The 15,507-nt window shown below is 45.2% G+C and overlaps 1 protein-coding gene across 1 annotated transcript in view; it reads left to right on the top strand.

The window, feature by feature from the left end:
• LHFPL7 (LHFPL tetraspan subfamily member 7) overlaps positions 1-6,097 on the top strand; it is a 64,970-nt gene extending 58,873 nt beyond the window's left edge. The window contains exon 3 of the mRNA XM_035139688.2: positions 5,375-6,097. Within this exon, the coding sequence (XP_034995579.2) occupies positions 5,375-5,601 (227 nt within the window). The 3' untranslated portion in view covers positions 5,602-6,097. The remainder of the gene's footprint in view (positions 1-5,374) is intronic.
• Positions 6,098-15,507: the final 9,410 nt, after the last annotated feature.

Genomic DNA, 15,507 nt, shown 5'->3' with positions numbered 1-15,507 from the left:
ACCCACCCTGTCCCTAAAAATACATTAACTGAAGCGTAGAGCCATCTTTCAAAAACCTGCAGTTCTCCGACCAAGTAATGGATGCAAAAGTGGGGTGGGAGTGTGTGTATAAAAGCAAATATTAGTAGAGTCTGCAGACAAGTTAGGGGGAAATGTTTATATTAGGCAAAATGTCATACAGGAATGTGTCTATTAGGGAAAATTTGCATTAAAATGCTGCTGGATTTTCATGAAGTTCCTCCCCACCCCCATGCAAACTGATCTGGAAATGTGGCAAATTGAATTTAAGATTGGGGTGGGGGTGGGGAATTCCCTGCAACAAATGTGTGTGGTGGACAAGGGATAGTATTTTTTTCTGGGGAGAGGCGAGCCATTGTAGAGGCCCCGCCATGATCCAAGGTGACCAAGGAGAACACTGCCTGCCTCTTTGGCCACGCCTGTCCTATTGGTTCTGCGAACCGCTCCGTTTTTAAAGCAGACACACACACACACCCGGGAGAGGAGAGAGAGGAGCTAAAGGACGAACTCTTCCATCCTGATGCAAGTGCATGAAGATGGTTTTCGAAGAACGCTGGGATTTTGCCAGCTGTTGCAACCTAAATTAAGCCAAAAATAACCTCTCCTTGCTGGAGAGAGGGCGAGAAAGAGGGAAACAGCTCTACCCCTGGCACCTGGCAGCGTTGTGGGCAGCTACAGATTTTTATTACAGCGAGACTGGGGAGATTGCCTGGTGCCTGCCAAGCCTTCGGGGTTTGGGATTGTAGGTACTGCCGGCGTCTATCCCACCTGCTTTGACCTCTCGGCGATTTCAACCATGGCTATCAGTCCCGGCTCCTCAACACCTTTGCTTCCCCACAGGGCCATCTAATGATGAGTTCTGGCTCTTTAGTTTTGTGGCATGCCAGCCTTGGTTGGCCCCTTTAACCTGGAAGAGGAAGAACGCGGAACCCGAGAGTCCCCTGCTGCTGCTTCTGATCACCTTGGGTGCACTCTTGGCGAAAGGGAGCGTGGCATCGCCTCTGCTGCGCTTGGCAAATGTCATAGAATCATTGAATTGCAGAGTTGGAAAGGGAACTCGGGGGTCATCTAGTCCAACCCGCTGCAATGCTAAAGCATCCATAACAGAGGGCCATCCAACCTCTGCTTAAAAGCCTCCAAGGAAGGAGGTAGCAACTTTGCCATCTTCTGGGGGGGGGAGGGGAATCTTCAGGCCCTGGTATCAAACTTGCCCCTCCAGCCTTCTCTGTGTCTGGACCATGGCACTTTACCCAGGCCACATACCATGTGGCCCTCAGATGGTTGCCCAGAAAGGAATGTGGCCCTCAGGTTTTTAAAAAAATGGTTCCCCATCCCTAATCTGAGGTATTGCCTGTCTAAGCTAAAACTTTGCCTCCTTGCTCATGGGGATGCCATAGTGGTCTGCCGCAAATCTTGTTAGAGGTGCTGCAAAAATCTTAACACTCCAGTTCCCACCACCAGCCACTTAGAAGGGGAGAAAGCTGTTTCTTTTATAGTTCATTAGGTTTTTTATTAAAAGATTTTCTTGTGTTACAAATAAACAGGGGAAAGTACATGGCATCTCCACTTTCAATTCATAAGAGTCTTTTTCACAGTCCGTTTACATGTAAGGAGAGACGCTTTTGTCATAAGACCAAGCTCTGGACCCCCTAACCTCTGTCAATGTCAATAAAAATAAATAGTTCATGCTTTGCTGGCGGAGATACTTAAGGAACAGAATGGGAAAACTGATTTGTAAAAATGTTACGAGAGACATTGCACATATTTTTTGTAAATCAAGAAAATCTTTAATTAAAAAAAAGAAAAGAAAAGAATGGGGGAGCGATGTTGGTTCCTGAACATTGAGACTGCCAAGACCTGGATGGTGCTGCCATCTAGAAACTTTAGGGTGAATTGCAGCTGTTTCTTTTTAATCACAGTTTCCACAGCTTGCTACCTTCTGGGTTACACTGCTGCTGTGTGTGTGTGTCATACTTGGGGCTGCCTCTGGAGACTCCCTGTACAAAAAACTACAGCTGCTGGGTTAATGGGTTTGCCTCTGTGGATCTCATTCTCCCAGTTCTTAAACAGCTCTTCTGACTTCACACCGTCCATAGTTGAAATAAGGGAATTAGATGGGTTTAAAATGGGACTGGGCAGATAAGGCTCCTGAAGGCTTCTAACCTAAGGTTACCAGATGTCCCTGTTTCTCGGGGACAGACCCCGGATTTACAAATCAGTCCCCTGACAAAATCCTATCATTCCTATTGAAGTTGAAAAGTGTCCCCGGAGTCATTGGAAAAAAATTGGTCTCCAATGTCCTAGTCCTATTCTAGCCACCCATGATGGCTGTGGGCTACTTTCTGTGTCAGAAAATGAATACCAGTCGCTGGGGGTCACAAAAGGAAGAGGACTGTGACTTCCCGGAGGCATCCGTTTGCGTGTTGGAGTTAATAGGCCCTTTTGGCATGTTAATGATGGTGGGTCCGTTTCTTTCAATGGGTCTGAGTAGAATGTAGCTGGAGACAATCTATATTTATATCCCACTTTCCTCCAAGGAACTCAAGGTGGCATCCGCATCTCTCCTTTTATCCTCTCAACAACCCTACGAGGTAGGTTAGGCTGAGAGAGTAGCTCCCAAGGCCACCCAGTGAGCTTTGTGGCCAAGTGCGGGATTTGAACTCTGGTCTCCGATGTCCTAGTCCAGGCACCCCCAAACTGCGGCCCTCCAGATGTTTTGGCCTACAACTCCCATGATCCCTAGCTAACAGGACCAGTGGTCGGGGAAGATGGGAATTGTAGTCCAAAACATCTGGAGGGCTGAAGTTTGGGGGTGCCTGTCCTAGTCTGACACTAAATGGCACACACAAACACTGCCCTATTTGTCGTTATTTAAACCTTTCCCACCCTTGAATAGTACATAAGAGTTGAGAGAGGAAGTTGAAAGAGTGCCACTCTTCCCCACTTCCAGCTATGTTCTTTTCAAGGCTCAGATTAATTCTGCTGGGTGCAGCGGCTGCTCATATCTTGCAAAGTGTGTCCATGTGGGCTTTTTCTGTCTCCAGGTCAGGGTGCGAAGGGCAGATCGGGATGAAGTAAGGCAAGAAGGGACCCCTCTCCTGGTTGAGGAGAAGGCAGAGCATCCCTTCAGGTCTTCCTTTCTGGATTTCAGCTGCGGGGAGGAAATAGGTGTTTTATGGGCAGATTATAAATCCTCCAGAAGAAGGTTTTATATAGCGGAGAGCATCCGCTACTGTAGAGCGCAGGTAGCACAAGCCAGTAAACCACAGCCCCGGGGAAGCGAGCCCCCCCCCCCTGGAAGCCAGGCAGATTAGAAAGCAGAAATATAAGGTGACCTTCTGTTAAATTGATGCTTGTGGTCTTGGCCATAAACCATCTTGCTAGCTGACAATGACTTTTCTGGCGAAGGACTCTGAGTGAGGGATTCTTAATGGGTTACTGGTGTCAGGGCAGGAAGGAGTGTGGAATGCAGTGCAGCAAAATAATGAATGGTCTGAGCCGGCCAACTGCGGGAGGTCGCAAAACTGTCCTAACCGAGGTGAGCCGTTAACTTTTGCGGGGTCAGAGGGATGTCTTGGTGGAGGGTGAGAGGTGTCTGGCAAAGGAGCGCACCGCCATTTATCGGATTGCCCCTCACCTGTTTCATCCTTACCTGTGACCTTCACTCGTCCACTTCCGCCACTCCTGGCTCCTCAGAATGTAAAAAAAGAGCCTGGATGCTGGACGTGGGGATCTGGCTCAGCATCCTGTTCTTTCAGGGGCCAACCAGGGGCCAACCGGAGGGAAGCCCACAAGCAGAGCTGAGCACAACAGCAGCGCTCTCCCCGCTTGGGATTCCGCCGGCATTTGGGGGCACATACTGACGCCGACAATGAAAGGAGAGCATAGCCACGTGGCTGGTAGCTGTTGGTAGCCTGATCAATGAGTTTGCCTAAGCCTCTTTCAAAGCTGTACAGCTTGGTGGCTGTCACTGCACCTGGTGGGAGAGAGTTCCATAGTTTAACTCTGTCTTGCGGGAAGAAGTTCTTCCTTCTATCTCTCCTGAATGTCCAGCTTCGCTGAATGCCCACGACTCCCAGTGTTACGGCAGAGGGAGAAAAAGCTTTCCTCTGTCCACTTTCTTCATGCCAGGAATCATTTTATAAACTTTTATCATGTTGCCTCTTACTCTCCAAAACACTGCAACCTCTCCACATGGTGGTTTTGCTCCACCCACCCACCCCGATTTAGGATCTAGTATTATGAGAGCGGGTGGCACAGTGCTTTCCTGCTTGGCAGGGGGTTGGACTGGATGGCCCTTGTGGTCTCTTCCAGCTCTATGATTCTATGATTCTAAACCACAGAGCTTAGGGCTCACCAATCAGAAAGTCGGCGGTTTGAATCCCCGTAACGGGGTGAGCTCCCGTTGCTCGGTCCCAGCTCCTGCCAACCTAGCAGTTCGAAAGCATGTCGAAGTGCAAGTAGATCAATGGGCACCGCTCCGGCGGGAAGGCAAACGGCGTTTCCGTGCGCTGCTCTGGTTTCGCCAGAAGCAGCTTAGTCATGCTGGCTCCCTCAGCCAGTAAACCGAGATGAGCGGCCGCAACCCCAGAGTCTTTCACAACTGGACTTAAGTGTCAGGGGTCCTTTACCTTTACCTTTTTATTATGAGAGAGAGGTGGAAAATGTCCTTCCCTTCGACTGCAAATTGAGCCTGCAACAGGGCTAGGGAACTTCTGAGGCCCTCGTGCTGGCAGTGGGCAAAGCAAAGGATGCAAAATTTGCTTTTGTATGTTAGCCGTCACAATCAGAGGGCCAGTCATAGCAACTGATAGTTACATTTGGAAGCTTTTTAGCCTTTCAGCATCGTTCCGAAACTAAAGTTGAGCAATGAGTGGTCCACGCAGCTGCTCTTAACAAGATCCCTCTTAAGGGATCCCTGTTAATTTTGTGGACTCCGCTGACGGACAGCGCTATTAAGCGGTCATTAGTAAGCGTGTCTGAAAACGTGGCTTTCGCCGCCAACAATGGTTTATTGAGTGTTCTGGGGCTCGGTGACAGGAGAAAGCCGTGGTTTGTGCAATGGGAGCTTAATGGGTTTATTTTCCTACTTGCTTGAGGTGGGCATTAAAGCTGACAGCCGTTTATTAGCTTATTTGATGTTTGGACAAATCTAATTCTAATATTCCCACACTGCCAAACAAAAAAAACTTAAAGGCATTTCTGTGGATAGCAAAACACTGCTGTCAAGGATAGATTGCGCAGAATTGCTAAAAAGTGGGTGCAGAAACAAAAATGAAAGTGTGTGTGTGTGTATTACTATATATACAGTATATACTAATGGCATCTTCTCCTTCTCTGCCTTTTCTCCTGCTAGTGTTCATCATGGGATTCGGGCTCCTTGTCTACCCCTTCGGCCTCAGTTCCACTGCCGTGCAGAGGTACTGCGAAAATTCAAGCATCTACTACGCTGGCGACTGCCAGATTGGATGGGGCTACATGCTGGCAATCGTGGGTGTCATGCTCTCTGTCTTTTTGCCGTTCTTTGCAAAATACGCCCCGAAAGAGCACGCCTCCCCCACTCCAATACCCACAATTTTATAGTACTTTTCCCAGTATCGAACATCCGGATGTTCCCACCTGAAATCGGCGGACAGAAGAAATTTTAGGGCACTTCCATTGAGCCTCATTGCTAAGAAATGAATTGGGGGGGGGAGAGCAGTAGAAATGACAGCAAGAAGCACTTGAATGACTACAGAAGACCCCAAAGTGCACTGATGAGTCTTCCATACACATGAGAAATGGACGCTCTGGGTCTGTCTAAAGGGTGCTCAGCAGTGGTTGGGTTGCCTTGGACATTTATAATGGCTAAATGCCTCAAAAGAAACCCTGTTTTTTATCCTCAAAAATCTCTGTCTACCTCCCAGTTTCTTTGTGTGCTTGTGTGTCTCAAAAACCTTTTTTAAAGCCTCGATCCACTTTTTATATCTCGTTTCTTAAATATTTGAACTTTTTTGAACCTGGTTTTTGTTTTGTTTTTTCCAGCCTGATCTGTGCTATTTTGTAAAAGTAATATAATAAATGGCAAGCGGGCCGGGTGGGGTGGCTGAGACAAAAATTTGACAAAAATTGTGTCTCTTCCTTGCCCTCTGTGGCCAAATCAATGCATGCCAGTCCTGAAAAAAACGTACAGAAACACCTTTTTCTAAGATCAAAAGTGTAACTCTCTGAATTGGCTGTCAAAACTTTTCCCCTGCTAGGTTAAAGAGGTGTTTTCTGTGCCTAAAAATTTGTGGCTAATATTTCAGGAAGAACAGGGCAAGTTTCTCAGCCTGGCTTAAGAGGGCTCCCCCTTGCGAATCTTCACGATGAAATTATTTTTAAGCACCTTTCCCGTGGCGGCTCCTGAATATCTCGTCATTAACTGTGGCAACTGCAAACTTGGTTTGGTTTAAAAGGGGGTTAGTCAATTCCACAGAGAATGGTAGATTTATCAGTGGTTTCAAGTCAAGGTAGTTAAATACGATCTTCCACTAGCAGGAGCAGTTGACCTCAGAATACAGTTGTTTGGGAGAAAGCATGGGAGGGGGCTGTTGCCATACCCCCCCCGGCTTATGGGCTTTCCAGAGGCATGTGATTGGCCCCTGAGAGAATAGGAGGCTGGACTAGGTAAGCCTTTGATCTGATGCAGCTCCTATTACATTGCTAGCTATAGCAAATATTAAGAACGCAATTCAAAAATCCTCTCACTCTCTCTCTTTTTTAAAAAGCAAATGGCATTGTGGCTATAGTATCTGTACCTGATGCATAGCCCCGTATAATTGCTTAATTAGTCTCTGTGTCTTTGCCAGGGAGTTGGCCATAAATATTAGTGTTTCTGAGAATTAACTGTGTGTGGTCGCTCACTCTCTCTCTCCCTGCTAAACTTCCACTGAAACAACGTACACATGAAAGACAGAAGCTGTCCCTTTAAACCAGTGGTTCCCAAATTGAGTAATACTGCCCCATGGGGGTGTCAATGGAATTACTTAGGGGGTTGCTAAGAGGCAAGGGGGTGCTGGATATATAATTTTTCGCTGGATGTGTAACAGTTTTGTTGAATTTAGTCGATGATCCAGTGATTCCAGCCTTTCAAAACTGATAGTCATTGTTTTAATTGGATTTGGAATAAATGTGCAATTAATTGCTACTGTTTTGAGTTTTATTGTGTTATTATCCTCCTTAGTGCGTCTTGCATACCCTAAACCCTTTTTATAACATACTGTAAAGGGCACTGAGGATGAGTTTGTGTAACTTAGAGGCGCCACTTAATTTGGGTACCACTGCTTTAAACTCACTGATCGGTTTAACCAAGCTGTGGTTTTAACACAGAGTTGCATGCAGTAATTTGAGCCACACACACAAAAGTAAAATAATGCAGGCTGACTTTTTTTTTTGTTTTCTTAAGCAATAACTGTTAACCTTTATTTTTATTTGTTTTAATAAGAACTTGGCCTCAAGCTTGACCCTCATTCATACCAGGATGCAGGGTGAATAATTCATAGGTTCGTAGTCAGTTGAGTCTGTCTGACCTGTATCTTACTATGTGTATGCATGTAAGGATTAAAGGAGTTAAGCCACTTATCTGAAAATACACATACTGAAGCCAGGAGTCCTATCTACAGATTACAAAGATGGTAGCCAGAGAGAGGGAGGGAGAGAAACGAATGAGTTCTGTTTCCATCTTGAAAATCGTGTCGCTCTGAGTTGTTGACCCTGAGTCCGTCACCGCTGACGTCTGGCTAGAACTTCCTGTTCAGGTAAGGATGCTGAGCGGGGCCATTTCTCTGGCTTATAAGATACGATTCGGCATAAGCAGAGCTGGCTCTCTCCTGTCTGAACAGAACTGGATCTGATGTGGGGAAGATTCTCGTTGCAGGCATGGCATCTGCTCTGGTTTCGTTTTGCCACGGCCAGCTGCTGTAACAAAACGCACCATTTGCCTTAAACCTTACAAAGTGATTTGGGTCCTGAATCAGATCTCGGCTTCATTTCACTAAAAGCAAACCAATTCTGGCTTTTATCATTCAGATCCGAAGATTTATCAGCACGGAACCGGCTAGGGTTTGGCAGTTGGTCTGTTAGGACCAGGGGTAGTCAACCTTTTTATACCTACTGCCCACTAATGCATCTGTCTTGATGGTAAAATTTCCTTACCGCCCACCAGTGCTCGATGGAAGGAGGATTTAGCTTGTGCCATAGAACCCACCTAGAATCTTGAAACGCCCACTAGTGGGTGGTAGGGACCAGGGTGGCAACCCCTGGTTTAGACCAAACCAGAGACTGTTGTAAGGCTGGTGTTAACATATGGACATAAAGCTGGAGCATTTAACTAAGCAGCCTTGACCCTCTCTTTGTTGTTGTCGTTTGCTTATCAATGTACATTATAATTACATGGTTGTCCGTATCCTTCTGTATGATTCTGTGGCTCAGGGACAGAGGGAGGAGAATGCAGAATGTCCCAGGTTCAGTCCTCGTTGGCATCGCCAGGCAGGGCTAGGGAAAGACTCCTGGGGGAGCCAGTCAAAGTAGACTAGTAGCGGAGAACCTGCTTCCTTGCTTTTTTGGGTGGGTGGGTGGGTGTCGAAATAGCTGAAGGTTTTGTAACTGGGATGGTAGCCTACAATGCAGAGATCAGAGCTGCCACTGTTGTTCCACCCACTTCTGGTCTGTGACCCCAGCCACAGCTGGCATGAGCGCTCCAGTGTCCCTCAGGCGGAAATTAAATTGTGGTATTGAGCTAGGTGGACCCATCAGTCTCGCTGACAGCCACTGTGGTGTAGTGGTTAGAGTGCCAGGCTAGGACCTGGGAAGCCAGGGTTCAAATCCCCACTCAGCCATGAAACTCACTGGCTGACCTTGGGCCAGTCACTAACTCTCAGCCCAATCTACCTCACAGGGTTGTGGGGATTAAATGGGGAGGAGGAGAATGATGTTTGCTACCTTGTTGAGCTCCTTGAAGGAAAGGTGGGCTATAAATGTAAAAATAAGACGAATAAAGCCGTTTCCTATGTACCTATGCTCACAGGGTGCCTTGGGCATGGGAAAGGGCTTCCACTTCCGCTTTGAGGAGTCATCTCCAAATATATATTCTCTGAGAAGAGGTGAGGGCCCACCCCTCTTTACTGCACTCAGTCTTGCTCCAATAAGAGTAGAAGCGGCTTTGTGATTGTCACAAGGGCCAGCCAATCAGCCCTGTCTACTAAGCAGGGCAGGTGTGATTTTCATGACAGGCCAACCAATCAGCGCTGCAAATTAAAGCTTCGTCTACTAATGGGAAACGGAGGTTTCCTCTGAGCTTCATCTGGGGGAGAAGATGGTGGAAGTGTCTGAAATGGACTGAGTTGGCTTCCACAATGGGTTTGTCATTGTGGCGGGAATTAGGGAAGTGCTACTTGCATGTCCTTCCTTTACGCAAGGTTCTTATGTCCAAAGCAGAGGGCGGAATTCATTTGACCTTTCTAGAGTGATTGGTTCAGCAGCAGAAGGTGTCTGCTGGAGGAGAAAAGTTGGGTTTTTTTGAAAATCACTTCCAGGGGGTTGGAGGAAAGATGGGGCAGACATTGGAATCAGATCTCATTTAAAGGACAAAGCAACCTAATTTGAAATTACCAAATTGATACACAAGCTGAAATGCAACAAATCCTTTGGGATTGACACTTCTCTGAATTTTGCAATTTCCAGCCAATATCGTGTACAAAAAAATGTATATACCAGGGCAGAGTGTGCATAAAAATGCATGCATGGGTCAAAAGACATGCAAAACAGCATTATGTTGTGCAAAAATGCTGTGCAAAAATGCAAATATTTCATATAAAAATGTGTATATTAGGGGAAATTTGCATTAGAATGCTGGAGAGAGTCCCCACCCCCATTTCCCCCTCAGACTGATGTGGAAAATTGGAGAAGTGAACTTAATATTGGAAAAATGAGAAACCAAAATTGCCTGATTTTCTTATCTCCATCTGCAGTGCTTTTCTACTAGAAAAAAACCCGGTGCTGGTACTCACCATGAAATTATTACAGTAAGCGCCACACTTTTAATTTGTGCTTTTCTTCTAGAAAAAAAGAGGTGTCATTACTGCGTACCCTTGAGTACTCCCAGAAAAAAAACACTGCCTTTTGGGGGGAAGGAAGCCGGGGTCTGCAGGTGGAGGGGGAAATTGGCAAAAACTGCTCCCCATTCATGAGGAGACGCCTCCTGCCTTGAGCAACAGCACTAGGAGGACCACTTAAGAGATAGCCCAGAGTTTCTGGATTTAACACAGGCATCCCCCCCCTTTTTTTTGTAGTGCTGCCTGATTCTCTAGACAAAGTTGTTTGGACATTTTCTCGTAAATGTTTAATGAGGTAAGGAGTATAAAAGAAGCAACTAAGAGGTAGAAATGAAATTCTTAACCTCTATCGTGAGAGACAGGGGGAGGGTGAAAAGTGGAAAGTTGCCATCTTTCCTTTCCTGTGCTAACCAACCTGTGCCTTTTAACAATAGGACGAGTGTACAGAATGAGATCAGTATTGACCATCGAATCAAAATGTTCATCAGCCAGTGTTGTACAATGTCGTAAAAATTGTATTTCTCTGTGTGGTTTGCGTGTTTTTCAAAAACATCAGTTTTGTGTAATGTTTACAACTCTTTGCTTAAGCATTTCACTAGGAAAGTGATTTGCCGGGATGCACAAGGGGGGGGGGAAGTGTCCTTTTTGCAGAAACTGGACCTTAAATTGAGCCCCAAGTAGGGTTTTTTTGTGCCCTCCGCCGACTCTTTTAGTGTGGGTTTTGTGTTTTTGTTTTGTCATTTTTTTTAAAGGATCTGTACACATTTTCTTGTAGCCAAAACACAATTTCATATTTAAAAGCTGGTTTCTAGAGCCCCAGCATAGTTAATGATGTCAAACGTCGTCGTTCTGCCCTCCCCCCTTGAAATGTATATCAGAAAAGAATTGAACAATGCTTCCGTTTTTGTATCATTTCAAATGCAATTCAAAAGTACTGTTTGTTAATGCAACTTGTAACACAGGGAATAGCCATTTTTCAGTTGGAGAGATAGTCCTTAGAAACCTGGCGTTTCAAGTTGGGGGGGGGGAACTGGTGGATAAGATTCTTTTTTTAAAAAAAAACACCTTTATTACACTTGTAAAAAGGTGGACATAATCAGTTGGCTGGTACAGTCTTCTTGCTGCGGAAATATTAGCTTGGATGCAGAGGTTCCTTTCCAGACAGGCTTCTCTGCAGATCATGTCTCCAAAGGCATTGCCACCTTGTACTGGCCCGCTGCTGCTGTGAGGTACGTTTGCAAAATTTCCACAGCAGGAGCAATTCAGAGCATTCAACAATGGACAGATACAGTACAGGTGGGTATCCCTCAGAGGAGGCTCCCTGTTGTACCTCTGCCCCAGCTCCCAGGATCTTTGGCCAAGTGCCAGGACCCCAGCAGCACCCCCAACGAAGACCCAGGTGGCATGGATCTTTCCTGGTATAGCGCAGGTATAGCTGCCCTTTTACATTTCCCGCAATGCACTGGAGCAAAGGGGCATAGCTCTGTGTTGGAGCATCTAAGTTGCTTGCAGGAGGCCCCATGTCCAATCCCTATAGCAACTGCAGGTAGGATTTGGAATAAAATCCCCCTCCGCCCTCTGAACCCCTGGAGAGACGCTGCCAAACAGTGCAGACAACACTGAGCTGGATCCGCTGCTGGTCTGATTTGGTAGCAGGCAGCTTTCTCTATTCCTCCGGCATTACATCAGGGGTGATCCAAGTCATTGCAGGAAATTCAGATGACACACATTTCTCCTGGGAAGAGCAGAATCGTAGGAGAGAAGCAATCGGGGGCTGCGATTCTGACAACCCCTTCAAAGCTAGAGTCAAGTCTTAATGAATTACACAGAAATACAGGTGGGCGTGTGCTTCCAAGACCATGGGTAATTCTCAAAGACAAACCTTTCCATGTATAAAAATGCAGCATGCCTCAGATTTTAACAACTGCAGTATGTATTCAGCTGTCAGAAATTTCATCAGAAGTTTAATGGCTCTGCTTTGAGACCTGAGCTTTCTCCACCGAGGTGTGTTGTGTTTTCAGTTGGCTTTGCCAGACCTTGACTTTGGCAACTCATCCCGTTGATGGCTTGTTTAGACATACAAGTTGTTGCCTGATTCTAGTTAACTTGTTTTATGACGCGGGTTAATCACGTTCTGCCCAAAGGCAGCACCTTAGTCTAAAACACTAATAATAGGCAAGTACACTGAGAAATATGGAGGTGTGGTTTGGCCCTCATGGTTGTTTGGTGGACGCAATACACCCTCAGAGATTCATAGTGCAAAGCTGTGCATAATTACAATGGCTGCATTTGACCATCTCGATAGACTATCGTTTATCACTTCAAGAAGAATCCTAGCCTCCATGTTGGTGAAGCCACAAGGAAGATGGATATTAATGATGGTTTCTTTAAACAAGCCAGCTTTATAAAGGATGGTTTGAGGTTGGCTTGTTTCAAACAAACCATAGCTAAGATTGGATAGCATGGCAAGCTGTGGTTAATTAGAAGTGAGAGTTGAACACTTCTGAGCTCCTCCTTGTGGTCACACTTAGAGCATAGCTGCCAACTTTTCCCTTTTCTCGCGAGGAAGCCTATTCAGCATAAGGGAAAATCCCTTTAAAAAAGGGATAACTTGGCAGCTAAGTCTTAGAGGAAGATGAAAAGGGAGTGCATGAAGGCTAGACTTTTATCCATAAACCATGGTTTATTGTGATGTGGTTTATTGTGACATCCAAATGCAATCATTCATTGACTGAATCCAAAACAGACAAGGACATATTATTGTAAAGTTGCCCTTGGGAAAATAAATATCAATACTCAACACTAGTGCTGAGAAATTACAAACAAGTACAGTTTGTAAATTAAATTGTGCATAATAGCTTCCCAATTTCCTTTTTCTTTTTTTTAAAAAAATACTGGTTCAAGTTCAAGTTTTATTCTAAATATGTATATAAATATATAAAAATATAAAAATATAATTTTTATGTGTAACTAAAAACTGTATTTTCCATTACTGTGGTTCCTTGTATTTTTGTCCAGGTGCCTCCTTTTTTAGACTATTACCTTCCCACCCACCCCACCCACCCCTGGCTGTATTTGACTTGTGGAATAAAAATGCTTCCAATGATTTGAAAAGTGAAATTTACTGATTTGCCAACACTGTATTATTATAATAAAGCGATACATGCTGTCAGTAGGGGTTGCTTTCATTTCTGCAAAACCTTACATGCTCTGTTAAATGAGGAGGAGTGGATGGGATGGGAGAAAATGGCAATGGAGCATTTATGGGAGCCTCCGTGGCAGGTTGGCCATGGCTGTCTTGGTCCAGTGTGCACTCTTTATAAAGACACTGGCTTCCCAGTTTACCCCTGGCAAAGCTACAGTTCCCATTACCCGTAATGGAACTACAGTTCCCAGGATTCTTTGGGAGAAGCTGTGTGCTTTAAAGGTGCAGTGTGTACACAGCCAGAAACTAAGGAATCTGACAGTCGCATCTTTAAAGATTAACATCGTTTCCCCCCAAGAATCCTGCGAACTGTAGTTCTGTGAGCACAAAAAACCATCAAGCCTGTGCAATGAGGAACTGATATTCAGAACATGTACAGCCAGGTAAGGACTCCAGCTCTGTCATAGGGAACATGCAAACCTGGAACCAACAGCTGGCATCCACCAGTGCTGATACCTGCCCTGCGCCCTTCTCACTGAGTAGCTGGCTTTATGAGCCCCCATTTTAATTTACTCAATAACTCTCTATTAATATTAGTCAGGCACCCCCAAGCATTGCTTTTCTCTGCAAGGAGGAAAAAAAACAAATCAGGGTCTTCATGCCTTTTCTTTTCTCCAGCAGATAGGAAAACGGCCCCAGATCCCAGGCCACTGCTCAGATCCATGCAAGTCCATGTGGCTGCATTTCTTTTTGTTTTAATAAAGCCTTTAACATTATCTAACACGGTCACTAGAGTTTAAAACGAATCTTTAAAAAATTGCACACATTGAGGTAGGTTTCCACCAAGTGTTACAGGCAGCTGAGGATTTGACTCTAATTAACTTGCTCTGATTAGTGCTTAAAGTCAATTTTTAAAGCATTTTGTTTTCTTAGCATGAAATAGATTTTGAATCTTTTTAAAAGATGCCTACTCAGATTTTTTAGAACAACGGCACTGAAAATGCAAAAGGGCAATAGTTTTGAATTAGTATCGATTCTGTTATTACTTCTAATCCATTTGAGATAGTAGCAAAATCAGTTCTTTGTTTCTGCTACAGTTACTCTCAATGAAATGGTCATAAACGTTGCAAGTGCGGGAAAGCGGGAAAGTTTTCTTTAATTCCATTATCCTCGGTAACTGGCGCTTAGGAGACCAAATTGTGCAGGTTTTTTTATAAAAAAAAAGTCAGGGAGATGTGAAGAAGTTTTCTTGTCATTCTGCATCTTATTCCATTGGGTGCTGATATTCCCTTGGCAGCCCTTTGTGATATTCCTTAGTAACACGTGCAGGCATACACACCTGAGCCTCCGAGAGGGAATACTTTCGCATTCTCAGCAGTCCTCAGCTCCCTGAGTGCCTCTGACATTTCAGCCTCTAAAAGTAAGATCAGTTTTAGTGGTAAAGTTAGATGTACACAATGGTTCTGCTTTCCTCGGACCACATCAGAGAGGCCGAAAGGCGGGTCTTGACATCTGGGCAGCCCAGGACACACTGCCCAGGCTTGCGCCCAGGGACATCACTTAGGTACTGTTAACACAGTGGCTTAACTTCACCCCTGGAGGTGCCTAGATGGATGCCAACAAGAAGATTACAGTATATTTTAAATGTGCTTTTAAGGTTCTTTCAGCTTTCAGCAGCTTTATGAGATTTTATACCTTGTTCTTTCTTATGAGGTGTTTGCCTTCCTGAGTCTCTGGTTGCGTACACACCACAGATTTAAATCACATTTCAAGCACACAGCTTCTCCTTAAGAATGCTGGGAACTGTAGTTTCTTAAGGGTGCTGAGAACTGTAGCTCTGTGAGGGGTACGCTACAGTTCCAAGGATCCTTTGGGGGAAGCTGTGTGTTTAAAATATATGGTGTGCATTCAAAGTAGACAAACTTGATGAGTATGATCTTTAGACTGCAAGCAGGGGAGTTGTTAGGGGGTGGAGCAGGCAGCCAGAGCCTCAGACTTTCTGAACTGAGCTCCATAACCCTACCCTTTAAAAAACAACAACAACCATACAGGGTGACTGGGCACACTGCAAAATAATTTATGAGATCCTAGCCATTCACAACAGGTGCAAATTTTATGCACATTTGTGTCACATGAAGGTGTGCCTCATGTCCTTTTAAGCTCACCTAGCAACACTCCTGACTCCAGCCGAGCTCCCTGATTTGTTGCGATGTGTTTCTTAAGAATTGCACTATACTTTAATAGATCCTCTCCCCTATTTGGTTTGTTGAA

The sequence above is a fragment of the Zootoca vivipara genome, chromosome 15 (assembly GCF_963506605.1).
Source record: "Zootoca vivipara chromosome 15, rZooViv1.1, whole genome shotgun sequence".
NCBI classification, from domain to species: domain Eukaryota; kingdom Metazoa; phylum Chordata; class Lepidosauria; order Squamata; family Lacertidae; genus Zootoca; species Zootoca vivipara.
The sequence above is the reverse complement of the archived record's forward strand: the minus strand, read 5'-3'. Positions and strand labels throughout refer to the sequence as shown.